The sequence below is a fragment of the Acipenser ruthenus genome, chromosome 2 (genome assembly GCF_902713425.1).
Source record: "Acipenser ruthenus chromosome 2, fAciRut3.2 maternal haplotype, whole genome shotgun sequence".
NCBI classification, from domain to species: Eukaryota; Metazoa; Chordata; class Actinopteri; order Acipenseriformes; family Acipenseridae; genus Acipenser; species Acipenser ruthenus.
In genome coordinates, this window is record NC_081190.1 from 39,753,707 (window position 1) to 39,773,684 (window position 19,978).

General features: G+C 39.6%; 1 protein-coding gene across 3 annotated transcripts in view; it reads right to left on the minus strand.

Moving 5' to 3' along the window:
* LOC117409354 (rapamycin-insensitive companion of mTOR-like) overlaps positions 1 to 19,978 on the minus strand; it is a 78,133-nt gene that overhangs the window by 4,249 nt on the left and 53,906 nt on the right. For 2 of the 3 annotated variants that reach the window (XM_034015277.3, XM_034015275.3), the window contains 21 exons: positions 19,748 to 19,913; positions 18,156 to 18,257; positions 17,954 to 18,000; positions 17,069 to 17,204; positions 16,250 to 16,449; positions 15,979 to 16,105; positions 15,574 to 15,738; positions 15,184 to 15,260; positions 14,735 to 14,813; positions 12,466 to 12,575; positions 12,112 to 12,199; positions 11,139 to 11,231; positions 10,818 to 10,924; positions 8,248 to 8,477; positions 6,689 to 7,685; positions 5,805 to 5,888; positions 5,246 to 5,423; positions 4,984 to 5,068; positions 2,924 to 3,142; positions 2,186 to 2,347; positions 1,096 to 1,219 (listed from right to left, as the gene is read on the minus strand). In XM_034015277.3, the coding sequence (XP_033871168.3) occupies positions 1,096 to 1,219; positions 2,186 to 2,347; positions 2,924 to 3,142; positions 4,984 to 5,068; positions 5,246 to 5,423; positions 5,805 to 5,888; positions 6,689 to 7,685; positions 8,248 to 8,477; positions 10,818 to 10,924; positions 11,139 to 11,231; positions 12,112 to 12,199; positions 12,466 to 12,575; positions 14,735 to 14,813; positions 15,184 to 15,260; positions 15,574 to 15,738; positions 15,979 to 16,105; positions 16,250 to 16,449; positions 17,069 to 17,204; positions 17,954 to 18,000; positions 18,156 to 18,257; positions 19,748 to 19,913 (3,576 nt within the window). The remainder of the gene's footprint in view (positions 1 to 1,095; positions 1,220 to 2,185; positions 2,348 to 2,923; positions 3,143 to 4,983; positions 5,069 to 5,245; positions 5,424 to 5,804; positions 5,889 to 6,688; positions 7,686 to 8,247; positions 8,478 to 10,817; positions 10,925 to 11,138; positions 11,232 to 12,111; positions 12,200 to 12,465; positions 12,576 to 14,734; positions 14,814 to 15,183; positions 15,261 to 15,573; positions 15,739 to 15,978; positions 16,106 to 16,249; positions 16,450 to 17,068; positions 17,205 to 17,953; positions 18,001 to 18,155; positions 18,258 to 19,747; positions 19,914 to 19,978) is intronic. The other variant, XM_034015276.3, reaches the window with a different exon arrangement.

Here is a 19,978-nt window from a genome sequence, read left to right on the forward strand (position 1 = left end):
GCACTCCTCAGGGGGTATGCGAGAAAAATCCTGTAATGGTGGACAACAGATTTTATTTTATTTTTTTTACCACATTGTAGTACTTTGCCACTTAGCAATCGAATTAACAATGTTGAATCTCCTTTCAAATAAAACCACAGCCGTACTGGTGTACATTTCCTTTCTGTTGGGCGAGGTTAACTATAAACACCCAACCGGCTGCTGACAGTGAGTGAGCGTTGAGCTCACATGGCTAAATTACATATTTAAATAGCAGGGCGGTGGTTCTGCAGTCTAAAAAGAAAAAAAAAAAAAAAAATGTATGATGTTGCTTCTTTTAAAAATGTGTAGTATTTACTAGGAACGTTTACTTTAAATGTTCAGTGTTAGTAGTTTAATCAGTTCAATGTGTTTTATCTAAGTTTATGTTTTTAAATAACAGTATTACTGATTTGAGCAGGCAGCTGTGCGCCCTACTTAGTGAAATCACTGCGCTGTAGCTGGAGCGACACGACTTATCTTTACTTGCAATGCTTAAGTGTGGATTTTGAAATAATTTTACATAGCATTTTTTGTTTTAATTTTATTTTATTTAATTAGTTTAACAGCAGTTTTCTCATGAACAGTAATGGACTGAACTCTAGCCCCTCCTCCTTCCCTGTGTGCCTTCTGAGCCAGCAAATTGAGGCTTATTTATTTTTTTAATGACCCGCTTAAATTTATTTGTAACTTGAAGTCCCATTCGTTCATACAGAATAACATACCCTTGTGTATGGGCTGCATTGTTTACTAATCAGGGTGTAGTTTTACTGAAATCTGTGATACAAAGCAGGCACATCCATCACACTGGTAGGTAAGCATTTTAAAATATATATATTTTTTCTGTTTTCATAGGTACATTATGACTCTCTCAGATGGGGGTACGTGGTAGACTAGATTTTTTGGAAAGGGGTACAGGGCCTAAAAAGTTTGAAAACCACTGGCATAGACAGTAACTGGACATGTAAGGATAGTTCATTTATTTTAGCATTTAAGTACTTCAAAAGACACTGATCTTGTCATCAGATGATGGCAATCACTCATTTTAATAAACTTTGATTAAAACCCATCTCTTACGTGAGGAGACCAGTTTCATGTCCCTTGGTTCCCACCGAGCTGCTCAGATTGACAACCAAGCGTAAGACTTCTTTGCGCAGCAGCACGCGGCATGCAGGGGCATCCTCAGGGATGGACTTTCCTCCTTTATTAAAACAAATACAAAAATACATAAAATAATAATGTACACCCATACAAGGCTAGAATTCGAAAAACGAGGGTATCTGGTGAAATGAACCAAAAGAGCGCTTACCACCAGAAATCCGAGATAGAATTACAGCCTTACTTGTACAGTGTAGGTGCATATTTGATACAGTACAGGGTGACATAACAGACACTAGAAATTATAAAACAAGTTTATTTTTCGACAATTCATTTTAAAAACTTCATTTTTTTATATATATATATATATATATATATATATATATGTGTGTATATATATATATATATATATATATATATATATATATATATATATATATATATATATAATCATTTTTTATTTTTTTATTTTTAATTTTGAGGGGGGTGGGGGACTACTTCCATTATTACTAGGAACCAGAGTAGAAAATTCACTTGGTTCTTTTGGAGGGTGGAGTTGGATAATTTTTATGTTGCTCTTCCATAAATTTCTCCCTGTCTTCTGCAGATAAAACCTTAAATCTGCACGCCATTTGTTTTGGTATTGACTGTTGTGTTGCTTTCATGTACTGTTGGTAGAGTTTGTTTTTAAAAATTAATCTTTTTATACACAGGCAATCTTATTATACACAGGTCTCGCGCCACCACCGTCAGTGAACAAAGTAGTTCATGGAAAATTACTGTTCACCAAGGATAGGAGGAATTGCAATACTACTAAATATAACCTAGGGGGCACTGGGTGTTACCAGAGAGAGTCTGGAGAAATCCAATGGTAAAAATTGTAGTGAGTGTGTGCAATATAATAAAGGATTTTCTGTCTGTTCTAAGCTATGTGTTGAGTGCATCATTATAGTTAGAATGTGACATTCACCACATACTACAATAATAATAATAATAATAATAATAATAATAATAATAATCTGACTGCAAAATTAGTTTGGAGTAACAAATAATGTATTATTTTCTTTACCTTTACCAAGTACAAGCTCTATACTCTGTGTGCTGCTTGCTGAGCCCTGGGATACTGCATCACTACATCCTGAAACTCCAGAGAATGTGGACTGTGGTGTCACCTCCAGGTGATTGTGAATGGTCTGCCCACACCAGTTTGAATATGGAATGTCACGGAAATCTAAAGCAAAAGCAAAAAAATATTGAACACCACAAAAAAGGAATGAAACACACTGTATGTGATAAAGTAATTATTGTTAAAAAAAATCAGGGCACAATTTAGGACTCCAACTTTTTAAACATTGAGACTAAAGAGTAAACACACACAAAGCAAAAATTGTATTTGTGGAATTACAAGGTATGAAGATTCCAGACAAAAAATACAGAGTTAATTTAAAGTTAATAGATGGCCACACTGATCACAAGTTCCTAAGTCGGTAACATTTTATGTCAAAAAACACTGAAACTGCTTGTAGACCTTGGTTTTATCTGACAATCTACCTTGTTCCAGGTTGTTTTCGGAAAGTTATCTCAATCTATTGCTGTAATGTATTCTCCATGGTAATGGATTTGGCCAACTTAGTAACTTGCATTCTATCAGCTTTTCAACAGAAAATCGAATTGTGTGTTGTCCTGCAGGATCCCTTGTAAACACGAAGCCCCTCAATGGGTTGTCCTGGACAGTATGATTTTTATTTGGTTCTTAATTTGACAAGTCCAAAACTAATCTGCTGCCCCTACAAGACAAACCAATTACCTGTGCGGATTAAAGTAGAGTTGATCTGGTTATTGGTCTGACAGCCCAGTACCTGGACGCCAACACAGTAAAGGCAATTTTCATCTGTGTGCTCCTGCAGTCCTGTGTCCTCTGTGTTATCCAACAGATGTGTTGGGTCAGAGCGACTGTTCATAAGCTCTGTAATACTGATCTGCTGCCTCAGTACCAGTACAGGGTTTCGCATAGAATCCCCAGAGGCTGAAACATGATTATATATTACCACATTAACAGCATAGCACACTTAAGAATGGAGCTTACTTGCATAGTCTTTTAAGTTAGAAAACAAAACAAAAACACCACTTAGTTATACACTTAGTTATACACCGAGAGGCATTTATTTTTTTTAACTTGTTCTTGAGACAAACATTTACAAATACAGTACTGTGCAAAAGTTTTAGGCAGGTGTGAAAAAATGCTGTAAAGTAAGAATGCTTTCAAAAATAGACATGTTAATAGATTATATTTATCAATTAACTAAATGCAAAGTAAGTGAACAGAAGAAAAATCTAAATCAAATCCATATTTGGTGTGACCACCCTTTGCCTTCAAAACAGCATCAATTCTTCTAGGTACACTTGCACAAAGTCAGGGATTTTGTAGGCATATAGTCAGGTGTATGATTAAACAATTATACCAAACAGGTGCTAATGATCATCAATTCAATATGTAGGTTGAAACACAATCATTAACTGAAACAGAAACAGCTGTGTAGGAGGAATAAAACTGGGTGAGGAATAGCCAAACTCAGCTAACAAGGTGAGGTTGCTGAAGACAGTTTATTGTCAAAAGTCATACACCATGGCAAGACTGAGCACAGCAACAAGACACAAGGTAGTTATACTGCATCAGCAAGGTCTATCCCAGGCAGAAATTTCAAGGCAGACAGGGGTTTCCAGATGTGCTGTCCAAGCTCTTTTGAAGAAGCACAAAGAAACGGGCAACGTTGAGGACAGTAGACGCAGTGGTCGGCCAAGGAAACTTACTGCAGCAGATGAAAGACACATCATGCTTACTTCCCTTCGCAATCGGAAGATGTCCAGCAGTGCCATCAGCTCAGAATTGGCAGAAAACAGTGGGACCCTGGTACACCCATCTACTGTCTGGAGAAGTCTGGTCAGAAGTGGCCTTCATGGAAGACTTGCGGCCAAAAAGCCATACCTCCGATGAGGAAACAAGGCCAAGCGACTCAACTATGCACGAAAACACAGGAACTGGGGTGCAGAAAAATGGCAGCAGGTGCTCTGGACTGATGAGTCAAAATTTGAAATATTTGGCTGTAGCAGAAGGCAGTTTGTTCGTCGAAGGGCTGGAGAGCGGTACACGAATGAGTGTCTGCAGGCAACAGTGAAGCATGGTGGAGGTTCCTTGCAAGTTTGGGGCTGCATTTCTGCAAATGGAGTTGGGGATTTGGTCAGAATTAATGGTCTCCTCAATGCTGAGTAGTACAGGCAGATACTTATCCAAGTGTACCTAGAAGAATTGATGCTGTTTTGAAGGCAAAGGGTGGTCACACCAAATATTGATTTGATGTAGATGTTTCTTCTGTTCACTCACTTTGCATTTTGTTAATTGATAAATATAAACTATTAACATGTCTATTTTTGAAAGCATTCTTACTTTACAGCATTTATTCACACCTGCCTAAAACTTTTGCACAGTACTGTACGTCTTGTCAATAAATGATCTGAAACACCTGTCTTTAGACTTTGCTGTCAATGTTATAGGACAGCATATATAGCAGTGTGGAGTAGAGGTTAAGGCTCTGGACCTTTGACCGGAGGGTCGTAGATTCAATCCCAGGTGGGGGACACTGCTGCTGTACCCTTGAGCAAGGTACTTTACCTAGATTGCTCCAGTAAAAACCCAACTGTATAAATGTGTAATTGTATGTAAAAATAATGTGATAACTTGTAACAATTGTAAGTCACCCTGGATAAGGGCGTCTGCTAAGAAATACATAATAATAATAATAATAATAATAATAATAATAATAAATGCTTTTAATGATTTTGTAACACAACAGAACTCATCGGTTTTACCATCTGAATCACCAAAGAAGAAATTTGCCAAGCGCTCTTCAGCAGGAGGGCTTGTCCTCTGTTGAAAGTATGGAGTTTCTTTTACCTGTAACATTGTAAACACACATCTAATCAAACCTTGTGTTCAAAATCAGAAGCCCCAATTATAAAATAGTTACATAGATAGGAAACTTAACATGGTAAAATTGTGCACAGAGTGACTGAAGGGTATATATAAATATCAAGAAAAGGCTGCAGTTTGTGAGCAAGCTGATGTTGGTACCTGAAACATTTCATTGATATCCATAGGAAGTGCTAAGCCAATGTAATCATCAGAGCAACCATAGGTGGCATTAGAGACCATTGAACGCACAGAGGAGGAGCGCTGCAGTGTATTTTGATTGATCGGACTTAGTAAGTCTTCTTTATCCAGTGACGCAAAGCTTAGGGCTTTCATAAACCTACACAGGAGTAAAAAATGCATGCATTAGAATGTTTATCAGAGAACAATGTCACAGAGAGAAAAACATTTTCTATGCCACAATCACGTTAGGCAGCTTCTAACACTAAAACTGCAGTTTTCTACACAAGCGTTCATATAGTGTATCACTTTACAACGACTCTTTCAGTCTTTTAAAAGCAAGTTCATATCAGCATCTATAATCTACGATAACTTCCCTATTTTCTATGCAAAACAAATGGATTGCTTTACACTGGATGTTGCTCCGCTGCGGATAAACTCCTGGAACAGGGATGCACCGGAGGGCTTTTTCCAGTGAAACTTGCCTAAAACAAGTTTTGCTAAGTTAAAAGCACAAACAATCCACAAAGGAGCAACGCACCGCGGGAGGAGATTTCTTGGTGATCGTCGCTGGTTCACTTCTGTGCCATAATGAGAAGTACAGTCAAACCTCTTTAGTGAGAACCTGAAGGGACCACCAAAAACAGTTCTGATTACCCAGGTTTTACATTACAGAGGTTTGTTTTATTAAAATCACTGACTAATTGGTTATACAGGGGATGTTCTTAATAAAGAGGTTCTACTGTATTTGCATTATTAGTAGTAGATTAAGTCTGGTTATTGTATTGGATAGAATTTTACCTACCTGTATGACTAATGCAAATGTCAAGTATTTTTCTTGCAACGTTGAAAATACAAAAAAAAAAAAAAAAGGTAGCTGGAAAATTACATTTAGTCTGCCATTATCTCAAATTAACATTACTGGTTATTAGGATAGAATAAAACAATAGCTGGTAGAATAAGTTTATGATGGGACACCACCCGCCCGTCCCGCTTTGCCCAGCCCCAACATGCCTGTGCTACCGAGGACAGTTTTATCTTAGAATTGTGGAGTTTAGAACACCAGCAATGGCACCTGCTAACAATAGAGTATGAATACAGTATGCAAACTAATCTCTTTAGCACAAAGCCTACATAATTTGATCTCAGAGTAGCCAGTTTTGCGTATCAGCAGCACCGTGTCGCATGCTGTGATTTTGGCTACTCCTTACAAAGCCTACCAGCTTTTACAACTTCCTCAGCATCTGAGGAGAGAAGAACTGAAAATATCTCACTATCCATCCTACCCTTAACACTAACCTTGTGTTTAAAATGGGAAGGATGAGAAACACATCTTCCTCTATTACTGTAAAATTAGCATAATACTACTTCAAATTGTAGGTGGAAATAAGGGAACACCACAACAAAGTACACATTGTACGTTACCTGCGAGAAGTCAGCCTAGAGTCCAAACTCCCAGTTTTCATGGTGATGGTGTCTGTAAAAAGAACATCCTTTGCTGGAGATGCCAGGGCCTCTGAATGGGAAAGAGAGGCGTGCATCCGTTGTTGCTGCAGACGCTTCAGTGTGGCATAGCCAAAGGCATCCCTTGTGTACATGAAATTGTAGTCAGCTTGGTTCTTTATTGTAGTAACCGATGGAGCCTTCAAGGACTGGGCCCTTCTAGGAAGGGTGTGTGAGGAACCAGGGGGCACCAGGGACACAGAGTTTGACTTTGACAGAGGCAGGTGGTTAGACTGGGGAGTAAGAGAGTGGAGGGTCTTTACAGTTTTGGTACTCACCACTGTGTTTAGGCTCACACAGTCAGTGTCAATAGCTGTTGTATCCACCACCCCACCCACTGTCTCTCGTGAAGGGCTAGAGCTCATTGAACTAATGCCACTGGTGGTGGTGTCCGTGTTAAAGCTTTGGCTGCGGCTTTTAAACTGAGTGCTGGTGGAGCCATCCCCCACTAGCCTCTCCCTGCTGGTGTGTTCTCTATAGTTCTCACTCCCCAGACACTTTGGAAGCTTAAGGTCAGGCTCTCCGATGCTTGGGGTGCTACCCCTGTCCTCGGACGTTTTGCTTCCTACAAAAGAGGTTTTTAAGCTCACTGTGGGGCTATTTGGGCTGCGGCTCCCGTTAAAAACTGGAGTGAAGAAGAAGTCCCCTTGTGTGAAACTGGAAGGCTCTGTAACGGTACGATTACGCCTCATACCAGGCTTTGGTTCCACCGGCACCTTCCCTCCCTTGGGGTCACTACTGCTGCGCAGCTTCTTGCTGGGCAGTGTAAGGGAGTTGAGGAACCGGCTTCTGACAAAACGTGTGGAGGCGAGGATGGTGAAAGGGCTGCGGTCCTTCAGAGGTTTGGGTCTCATGTAAATTGGCTGATCCTCTGTGAGATCCATACTGTCACACTTGTCATCATCCAAAATATACATACCTGAAATAAGAAAACACATCACCTTGCAGTCTCGCCCAATTTTGGTAGTTATGTAAGATTCAACAACAGCCAGTATGATTTTGGTAGTAATTCTTGCTTTGCAAAGGTGCAAGTTAACATTAGAAGACTGGACATAATAGATTTTAAATGATTTATGGGTAAACCCCCGTGACCTAAACAAAAACAGTAAAGTGAACACCCATGTCTCTTGGATGAAAATAGTATTAATATTAAAACAAGGGGACATCCTGTCACTGCTGGAGATAGCAGCTATTAGGCAGGCAGTGTGGTCCAGTGGTTAAAGAAAAGGGCTTGTAACCAGGAGGTCCCCGGTTCAAATGCCACCTCAGCCACAGACTCATTGTGTGATCCTGAGCAAGTCACTTGACCTCCTTGTGCTCTTTCGGGTGAGACGTAATTCTAAGTGACTCTGCAGCTGATGCATAGTTCACACACCCTAGTCTCTAAGTCGCCTTGGATAAAGGCGTCTGCTAAATAAACAAAATAATAACAAAATAATAATAATAATAATAATAATAATAATAATAGTCAAGGTGCTTACTAGGCTGTGTGGATTCATTCTCGCTGTTGTGTCGGGAGCTGGCGGATTCTGAATTTAGACTAAGTGTGCTTGGTATGGACAAAAGCTCACTGCAGAGTTGCTCCATGTCATCAGGAACCACCGGCCATGGATGCCTGCGGCTGTGTCGGACTGCATCCCAGCTGTGCTGCTTCAAGATGTCACAGCCTTGTTTAGTTTTAGAGATCAGACCAATGACATACAGACAGGTTCTAAGAAATAATTAAAACAAACAAAAATAAAAAAAGATTAAACACTTAAGCCAAGTTCTTCCATGTGAGGAACACTTTATATTGGCAGTTGCAACCAAAATTACTGTCACTTTTCCAAATAGTTCTGTTGCTATATTTGATTACATGCATTATGTGGTTACATGGTAACGTACAGTCCCCCACTCTTTAACTACTTATTTACAGTAAAATACTGCCCATGCCCTCTATAAAAATACAATAAGATAAATTAAAATATATATATATATATATATATATATATATATATATATATATATATATATATATATATATATATACATATATATACATATATATATATATACACACACAGTACTGTGCAAAAGTTTTAGGCAGGTGTGAAAAAATGCTGTCAAGTAAGAATGCTTTCAAAAATAGACATGTTAATAGTTTATATTTATCAATTAACAAAATGCAAAGTGAGTGAACAGAAAAAACATCTACATCAAATCAATATTTGGTGTGATCACCCTTTGCCTTCAAAACAGCATCAATTCTTCTAGGTACACTTGCACACAGTTTTTGAAGGAACTCGGCAGATAGGTTGGCCCAAACATCTTGGAGAACTAACCACAGTTCTTCTCTGGATTTAGGCGGCCTCAGTTGCTTCTCTCTCTTCATGTAATCCCAGACAGACTCGATGATGTTGAGATCGGGGCTCTGTGGGGGCCATACCATCACTTCCAGGACACCTTGTTCTTCTTTACGCTGAAGATAGTTCTTAATGACTTTCGCTGTATGTTTGGGGTCGTTGTCATGCTGCAGAATAAATTTGGGGCCAATCAGATGCCTCCCTGATGGTATTGCATGATGGATAAGTATCTGCCTGTACTTCTCAGCATTGAGGAGACCATTAATTCTGACCAAATCCCCAACTCCATTTGCAGAAATGCAGCCCCAAACTTGCAAGGAACCTCCACCATGCTTCACTGTTGCCTGCAGACACTCATTCGTGTACCGCTCTCCAGCCCTTCGGCGAACGAACTGCCTTCTGCTACAGCCAAATATTTCAAATTTTGACTCATCAGTCCAGAGCACCTGCTGCCATTTTTCTGCACCCCAGTTCCTGTGTTTTCGTGCATAGTTGAGTCGCTTGGCCTTGTTTCCACGTCGGAGGTATGGCTTTTTGGCCGCAAGTCTTCCATGAAGGCCACTTCTGACCAGACTTCTCCGGACACTAGATGGGTGTACCAGGGTCCCACTGCTGGACATCTTCCGATTGCGAAGGGAAGTAAGCATGATGTGTCTTTCATCTGCTGCAGTAAGTTTCCTTAGCCGCCCACTGCGTCTACGGTCCTCAACGTTGCCCGTTTCTTTGTGCTTCTTCAAAAGAGCTTGGACAGCACATCTGGAAACCCCTGTCTGCCTTGAAATTTCTGCCTGGGAGAGACCTTGCTGATGCTCATTCATTCAAACCCATTCAAAACCAAAACAGCATTTGCTCCAATACAAAGTTTGCACCACTTGAAATAAAACAAAGGATTAGCATACTAAGACAAAATATAAGCAAACGGGTGCTCCCGAGTGGCGCATCCATTAAAGGTGCTCCTCATGGAGTGTAGGATGTGCCCTAAAGTCTGGACATCGTGAGTTTGAGTCCGGGCTATTCCTTTGCCGCCCAGGGGGGGAGGAGGGAGGGTTAGGTCGGCCGGGGTGTCCTAGGCTCACCGCACACCCCTCTGCTGACTCGGGAGGGCGAAGACTAAAACATGCTGTCCTCTGAAGAGTGTGTCGTCAGCCGACCGCTTTTTTTCACACTGCGGACTCACCATGCAGCCACCCAAGAGCTACAGCGTCGGAGGACAACGCTCTCAGGCAGCTTACAGGCAAGCCCGCAGGCGTCCGGCCAGACTACAGGGGTCGCTGGTGCTCGGTGAGCCGTGGACACCCTGGCCGACCTAACCCTCCCCCCCCCCCCCCCCGGGCGACGCTCGGCCAATTGTGCGCCGCCCCCTAGGAGCTCCTGTCCACGGTCGGCTGTGGAATAGCCTGGACTCGAACTCACGATGTCCAGACTATAGAGCGCATCCTGCACTCCATGTGAAGCGCCTTTACTGGATGCGCCACTCGGGAGCCCCAAAAATCGAATACTTTTGAACTGTTATAAATCAATTGGAAAATAAAATGATTTAAGTTTTCATACAGCTGATATGTCTTTGAAAGCGCTGTTAACTATCTATTCAGAGCAGCTTTTGAGTAATAACGTCCTACATTACAAACCATATGTGAAGTGCAAGGCTGTAGAATTTATTACTAGTTTTAAGGGGGGTACAAATACGTTCTCAAGATAGAAATCCTTACCCTCTTATTGAGAGAACCTCACAGTGCTGAGCCAGGGCAATAATGTCTGGGATAACATTCTCCTCCTGAAGTAGATTCAGACCCCAGTTTGATGAGCCAATGTTACCCTGAAAATAATTAGTCAGTAAGTAATTATTAACAATGATTTTAAAAGCGATATCCATGTTCCATATGTTGTTTGTGTCAAGACAAGAAAACAGGGATTGTCAAAGAGACGAGAATATAAGGATACAAAACAAGATTATCGTATATAAAACATTTTATGTATCTAATCGTGGAAGAAAACTAGTTTAAGTATTTGCATGGGGGTTTATATCTTACCAAGGCCCACAGAGCTGCTTTTAGCTGTTTTACACCTTCCCACTTGTCCAACATTGGAGAGCGAACAGTGTAGCTCAGATCTGGGACAACACTCTAAAAAGATAAAAAGGAAAGAAATGCAGTTCAATATGATACATAGGGCTTGAAGTTTTCAGGTTTTATTTTTGACCACATGATGTCCCTTTAAACTTATTTTGAGTTATTCTTTTTCCTAATTGAACTCAGAAAAAGCTGTTAATTACAAAACAATTCTCTTTCGCTTAATTTTTATTTCAAACAGATGTGACAAATTATGTTAATTGCTCATCGCTGATACTAATTACATTTCATTATTGTAGTTGCCTAGTTTATCGTTGTGCTTTTATTTTTACTCGTTTAACACAGTTGTCCTGACAGATTTTCTTTTCAGCATAAAATACCCAGTATGGAGTGTACACTGATAGCAAGTCCATCATTTAAAATCTGTTTGATTTGTAGCAAAGAGAAAAATAATCTTAAACCCAGTCTTTTAATTTGTAGTTTTCTCTTTATTAGGATGCAGAGACATCTTAACAACTACTAATTGACATTTAAAAAGGAAGGTAGAGATTTGAAAAATAAACGAAAAGATCAGGCACTAATGATACAATAATCTATTATACAATATTAAGGACACTTAGTAGATGTGGTTAAGATGCATTTATATCTAATCAAGAGATATTATCTGGTTTTAATCTTAGTAACAATATTATAAAATACAATTAATTGAATTCAAGGAAGTACTCCTACTCTTTTTCCCTTTAGTCTTTATGACTGCTTTACATATTACTGTAAGTGTGTTCAACACAAAGTTCCACAAGTGTCCTGGTTTAGTAAATCCACTTGAAAGAAAGTGTGTACATAAAATATCCTAGCATGCATTTTTTTCTTGTTTGCAACTCAGAGGCATTAGGAATCACTGGTTACATAGAAATGTTTTCTGTAACCCCCTTACCTGAGCCTCTAAGAGACAACAGCCTGTTTTGTCATGGACCAATTGACCATATAAGTGTATTGGAAGATAGACATTTGGCCTCTGTAACCTACAATGAGAAAGGTATAAATACAATTACAAAAAAAATAAATAAAATAAAATAAAAATATCACACTTAAAACCAGTGTTACCCTGATGGAGAAACTAGAAGTTGATGCATTCTTTTATGTTTTACCTAGAATCTGCTATTGAGAGTTTTAAACCACATTTTTACACATAAAATACATAGTAAAAGACTAGAGGAGAAAAACAGACACAGTATTACACCAGAAGTACACACAATATTTTCCTTGTCATCAGAGAAACTGAACTCACCTTTGGTTGCTCCTGCGGACATAGTTGTCTCCATCAACAGGCTTCCTGTATGTAGTAAGCGCTTCATTAAGTTGCTCTTCAATTAGGTCAACATATTTCAAATTGTACTCCTGTAAGACATACAAGTTAACTCCATCAATGTCCACTAACAGATGTGAAACACACAGGTCTACAGAGAACTGTATACAACTATTGTAGAATACTCTAAAGTGTCTCTTATTAATCAAGTTCAGTATGTGCATATTAAATGAATTACCTTTCTTCTATGATGAGTTAATTCTATAAAATAACTGCTTGACTTTGCTGTTGTGATAAATATAAGAATACATTCACTTATGACACAAAAACATAATGCTATGATATTTTTCATCTGTACAAAACGTGAAGATGACAGCTGAAGAGTATTCCACCTATTAATCCACCAGAATACCACATGGAGGACTCTGCTCCAAAGTGGAAGAAGGTGGAGCAAGCTGTGAATAAAGCAAGGGCGTCATCATCACCTGGGTCCAATGGTGTACCATACCATGCGCCTGGGGTACTAAGAATCTTGATGAAGGTTGATGAAGGTAGTGCGGGTAACATAGGCAGTCCCAAGGGCATGGTGCAGAGCAGGAGGGGTCTTTATCCCCAAATAGAAATGTCCCTGTTAAATGCGGAGGGTAAGATATTCTTCAGCATTGTGGCACAAATGTTGTCAATTTATCTTTTGAAGAACTACACGATTGACACCTCCATACAGAAAGCTGGTATATTAGGCTTTTCAGGATGCTTGGAACAAGTCAATGTGATCTGGAAACAGATTCAGTCTGCAAAAAAGAACGACCTCCATGTAACATTCCTGGATTTAGCTAATGCATATGGTTCACTGCCACATTAGCTCCTTTGGGCTGCATTTGAGTTCTTCAGTACTATAACATGGTTATTGAAAGCCTACTTCAGGACTTGCAGTTTTGTTTTTCAAACTCCAGAGTTGGAATCATGGCAGGTTATACAATTTCTCCACTGGCCTTCTCCATGGCAATGAATGTCATTATTAGGGTCTCAAAATATTTAGTGGGAGGAGAATGACTGATTTCTGGCATGCGGCTGCCACCACTTAGAGCATACATGGAAGACATGACTACAACAGTAGCCTCCACTAATTGGTTACTTGGCAAACTCCAGATAACATTAGATGGACACGTATGCAGTTCATGCCCGCCAAGTCGAAGAGCATCTCCATCATGAAATGCAAAGTAGTGAATACAGTGTTATATATTAATGGTGAGCCCATTCCAACAGTGTCAGAAAAGCCTGTAAAAAGTCTTGGGAGGTGGCACCCGTAGCGATAACTGGAAGAAAGTGGGCAGCAAAGGGACGCGGTGGAAGATACAAAGGTTGCCCTTTGTCAGTGATATCATGGGGCAAGTTCAACAGGGAAGAGGAGGCAATGGTCTCAGTTCTGCTCCCCCAAGAGGCACAGAGCAGCTTCAGCTGAAAGGAGGAAGTTGGTAGTTACTGAAGTGTAAAAATAGGAGAATGGATGAGATGGGAGAATGTGGAACAGCATAAGATTGGCTGGTGATGCCTGTGAACAATGGAACAGAGGAGGATCAGCTTCCTGATCAGGTCCACATATAATTTTCTTCCATCACTGCAGAACCTTAATGTGTAGGTAGGGGAGAACCCTGCATGTCCTTTTTGTTTATCAACAGCTACCCTGAAGAACATTCTCACAGGATGTAAGGTGGCTCTGCGATGTTTAGCATTAGCACTGGAAAAACAGCGCAATAAGATCAACAACTCGCCGCTATACCAGCAATAGCTGGCACACAGAGAACGACATTCCTCCATCCAGGATAGCAACCAACAGGAAAGGTTATTGGAACCAAGATTCACCTGGGACTGGGCTGGGCAGGGTTGGGAATGGAGAGGATGCCAGCATCACTGTCGAGCCTTCACGAGGTGTTGTGAGATAGGTTGATGAAACACCAAAGACAGGAAGTGCCCCACCCATGCTGAAGCATTAGGGAGGCCGCAAATAGCCTGATCCCTGGAGCCAGTATTACACTTCAGCCATCAACACTGGGCCAATGGGAAATCCATGGTACTTGGTGGAGGAAAAGCACTGAAGTCTCATATATTACAGCAAAGCTATGTTTTAGTTGGTCCCCACCACTACTATCGCATTTTATCTTGGTGAAATCCAAGTCCACATATCAGCATAATGTAAATAACAGCTACTCTCATGATAAAAAAAAAAAAAAAAATACATAAAAATCAGTACCTTTTGCCATTTCTCCAGCTGTTTGGTGACATATCCCCTTTCATTCAAGTAGGAAAAGCCCTTTGGAATGGAAAGAAATCTAAAATAAAAGGACATTACAATGTTATATCATTCAGCCTATTACTAATCACCTTAACTACAAGTCACGTATAACAACATGCGCATGGTCACGCAAACTCCAGTACATATTTAGATCTATCATATACATACCATCTTATAACTTTTACTAGTGTAAAGGGACAGCTGCTTTCATAAGGCATTGTAACAATATATTTAAAATGTAAAAGGTCTCAATACAACACATTTTATCTGAAACACAATGTTCAATTTATGTGCACATTATAGAAGAACTGCTGCGACATTTGAGTTACCATGTTTTGTTGATTTGGGTCTAGGTAGAGAACAATCCATAGGTCAATAAGACATGCTAATCCATTTGCAAACCTTACCGTAAAAGCAGAAGTACTCCCTTGTCTCCCAGATGAGACAGGGCTGGCTTCATTTGAATTAGTGCGTGAAGATTGGCCTATAAAGATAAAGACGATTGTAAAAACAAAACTTTTCCAAAGCATATTCATTGAACACCAAAAGAAATAAAAAAAATCTATTTGTCACCTAGGTTTGAGGTTTTCCTTAGAACTAGTGCCGAACTAGTTACAGCTGATAACACTACTTAGAAAAAAAAACACATAACCTTGCATAAGATCCATGAAGCACTTTGTGCATCCAAGTGTATCTGTAATCCTGGAATACTGCAATCTAAACCACATTTACAAAGGTAAGGTATATACACTACTGTCTATCATCTTTATGGCAATTTTAAGCCACATTTCTCATACCTTGTCCTCACAAGCCTCATCCAGGATATCAAGCGACTCCATGGAGATGGTTTTGTTTTTATCGTGCAACTGTGTCACCAGTAGTTCCATCCCCCAGTTGCTGAAGAATTCCACATTGGCACGCAGTAGTACCCTTAGGTGCTTTGTGGCATACAGCCTGCAGTTCTATAGATAAAACACAGCAAGAAATGAAAACACAGCAAAAGATAAAGAAACACCAGAAGCACTGTTTCAAAAGATAAGGAAGATGGACAAGAATGACGACTAGCTAGTGTGCAGTGTAACACACATTTACTGCAGAACATGTTTTTATCTGGGTTTAAATAAATGGGTCTTAAAGCTGCATCTCAGGGGGCTTATCCTTGAAGATACTGCAATACTGTAGTACTAAGAAACAATACTTACATCTGCAGCTGCTGTTAAGATTTTAGAAAGGATGACTCTGGATAGTCCATCTCGACTATAGTCTAATGTAGAAACTGTCAGTTTTAACAAGTGGTCCTGGTTCTTCAGAGAGCAAAAATTAAGCAGACTACAAAACACAAAAATAAATAAAAAGACACAGCTGTTTAACCCTGACACAACTAAGCATTGTATCTGAACATGTTTTAGTTGACCAGTATTTAGTAGTAGGAGGAGGAGGAGGAAGAGTAGGAGTCATTGTTTAATTGCTTACCACTGAAAGACGCTACATTTTTCTAGCATTTTGACTCCATGAGGGTGAGAGGAAAGAGTTCCTAAGAAGAGGAAGTAGTGCTGGCTAAGGGTGTTGAGTAGCCCATTGTTCTGGAGGCTGCGATCAGGCTTCATCCCTGATGAGGAGGTGAGCCACTGGACAATATCCTTCACTAAATCTTCCAGGTATGCTTGGCCGTCCTATGGGAAACAAATCGGAACACTGACTGTAGAAAAGAGACTATCGGAACAGGGAAAGTACACTGCACTTTAAATGGATTCTTTATATATCGCATACATATTCCTTACATACATTTCTAACCTGTTTAATATCCTCTTGAATGTGTTCTGTATGATTTTCTCTTGTTATTCTGCCAAGATCATTTTTTGCCAAGCTTGTAAATTATTCAAGCAAAAACTGCTATTGAAAAGACGTCTTCCCTACATAAGTTCCCACGATTACCCTTGAGGAATTTTAAAATGCTTATCCTATCTGGATTAGTTAGTAAGCATGGTAAATAATGACGTAAGCAGAAATAGAGAATACAGACCACATACAAAATTAAATTAGGCTTTCCTGATGATAAAAAGCACCCCCGCATTCATTAATCAGCTCAGATCAATGGGTAAATTGAATTAAATTAAATTAAATACGATTACAAAATCTTAAAAGAATAAATCAGAACAAATATCAATCCAGTTACACCATCACTAACTGGAATCAGTAATACTAACATCAAGATATGAAGTGTTAAGCTTTAAGTGTTCATAGTTCAGTTCACAGTTCAACAATATTCAGTTATTTTGGGAAAGACCTTACCTCATCAGATTCTAGCAGGAACTCAATAAACTGGCATCCCACCACTGTCAGCTGTTTGGCTTTACTGTGATCCAATTCCAGATTGGCGTACAGTTTACTGCTTGGTTTGTAAAAATACAGCAATCGTCGCACAAACCTGTGATGCAAACCATATGAACATTAAACAAACAATCTTAATCTATGAGTCACTAGGCTGAGGACGGATGAGGACACTATACCCGACCCCCTTACATTATTTGGACAAAGATAGGTTTCACTCAAAACATTGCCAGAAAAGTAAAATGTAACTTTGCATGCCTTTCACATCAGGGCTAGTAGATGAATACCTCAGTTTGTCCATCTGTCAACCATATGTATACTGCTGACTTGTGCCATGTCTTACATAAAATAAATGGGGGGGTGCTGACATTCATACTCATAATTGCCTTTAAGAAGTATTTACTGGCAGGTATTAAATAAATCCATTCATTATTGTGTTGATTTCAAAAGAAGAAAAGCTATCCTTCCATCACCTTTACAAGTAAGTACCAATCAATGGCAATTAATTTCCACACTGTTTTTTAAAAGCTGGTTGGAAGCAAATTTTCCTCTCATCCAGGCACTGACATTTTTACTGCTGTACTGCCATACTGAGGCCTTGAACTGACAACGAAAAATACTGCAGATATACACCTTAAAGCAATTATGAGTACAAATATGAATACAAATATGAGTATCAGCACACCCATAATAATAAAGTGTAGCCTGATTGTATAAAAAGGGTAATTTATACTATTTTTCATCAATTAGCTTCTCAATGTACACTTCGCCTGGAAATTCATAACATACACAGACAACAAACAGATATGGCTGTGGATCGGAAAGATTTGAAAGGCAAGTTCTTACTTGTGCATGTGCTCATCTTTGTTATTTCGAAGGTTAACATTTGGCCACTGTTGAAAAGAGAGAAACAGGTAAACACATTACCTAGCAGCCACATTTACACTTATTTTATGTTTTAAAAGTATCCTACTAACAACTGCAACATTTACACAGTAACAATACCAATATGTACCCCCCCCCCCCCAATATTTCTGTTAGAACCAACCTTTAGAATAGTCCCAATGAGAACCCAATTCCAGTCCAGGTTCTGTTTGTGGTTGAGGATGTGACTGTCTCTTAGAATCATCATAAGTGCTTCTTCAGTATCCTACATAAAACAAACAGTGAACTGTCTGCTGTACTTCTGATTTTAAAATGTTATTCTAGAAAATAAATAAATAAATAAATAAAATGCTAGGGCCTACTGTAAAGAACCCCAAGGCTGATTTTAGGAAAAGTAGGGGATGCATTAGTGTTGAGCTGGTCTCTGAATTCCATAGGTGAAGCACTGTGAACTGAAGCCTGTGCAATATCGATATGCTTCCCAACATGCCTTTCCTACAGTTAGCCTTAAGGAGTCTTTAAATAAGGATGCTTATCTTAACTGGAATAACTAGTAGGCATGGCAAATAATGATCCAAGCAAAAACACAGAACACACAAAATATATAAAATAGGTTAGAAAATGATGTAAAGCACCCATTTAATGCATTCATTAACTGATTTGTATTTGCGATTATTTTGTTGACAGAGCTAATTCCAGATAAATATAACCGACAGCTGAACAGCTTAACTTAATTACCATTTTTATATTGTTTACAAAATGTATCAATTATGTATCTTGTGACATATTTTGTGTGAAAAATTACCCGGGTCCAGTATTTACACATAGCATTCTGTACTTGAATCATGTCAGCAGTTTTAGTTACTGCCTGTGGAAGGGTGGTGGGCAATTCACTGACACAAGGAGACAGTACTTTATTTGTAATGCCGCTCAGGCGTACTGATTTATTTGAAACAGTAGATGGCGCTGTTGTCCGTGTTCTGGATACTGACAACAGTAACCAGAATCAAGGCGTTTACCAATACAGTTATAGGCACAACAAGTGCTCGCGAATAATAATGAAAAAACAAAGGCGAAAGAAAAAGGGAAAATAAAACACAGTAATAAAACTACAAACAAAAAGTTCTGCTTACGCAGTGCCCCCACTGCCGCTAAGCCGGTCAGAACGGGCCTCCGTCCTACGCTCAATTACCCTCTATACACTGGGATGGCCGGAGTTCCCCGTACAACTAAGCACGTCCCCTCGGATGCGTGGTGATTTCTGTTATTTCTTTTCTCAACAAATTATTTTAAGGCCGGCTGTTTTTCTCAGCCAGTTTTGCCTCGTTTTATTTGAAAACTGACGTCTTTCGTCAGTGTCACTGGGTATTCCCCAAACACGGCCACCCGAGCGCCCAACCAAACCAGATCTTATGGGCCGAGCAGTCTCCCAAGGCCCGCCCCTCAGCCACTCAGAGAGAGGGAAAGCACACACACCCTCTTCCCCACCTCTCAGTGTCATCGCCATGACCGACAGGCGGATCCCACGAGACTGCTGACCTCTACCTGCAGTAATACGGATGTGCCAGACAGTCAGTCCAGATCTCCCCTGCTACACTGCCCTTTTTCTTTCAATGTTTTAATAGCACAAGTAGTTTTATTGAATAAAGTATGGTATTATATGACTTGAATAATGTAATCAGATACACTGCGTAATGGAAAGAAAGGGTTATTCCGAAAGGATGTTTTTTTTTTTTCTAGACAAGAATTCCTTACCTTTAGAACAAATACATCTTTCTGTACCCGTAGGTGTTGGTCTCTTTTGTAGTGTGCTGCCACTGATTTGTGAACAATGTGGTCCAAGTAGAGGCTGTGTGGCTTGGGACCCTGCTTCTTCTTTTCATGGAAGAGTTTTAGGTAGTTTACTGCAGCACTGGCTCGCCTACAAAATAAATGCCATAATACTTTAGTGTTTTTTGTATCAAAGTTAAATATTGCTTTCCCACC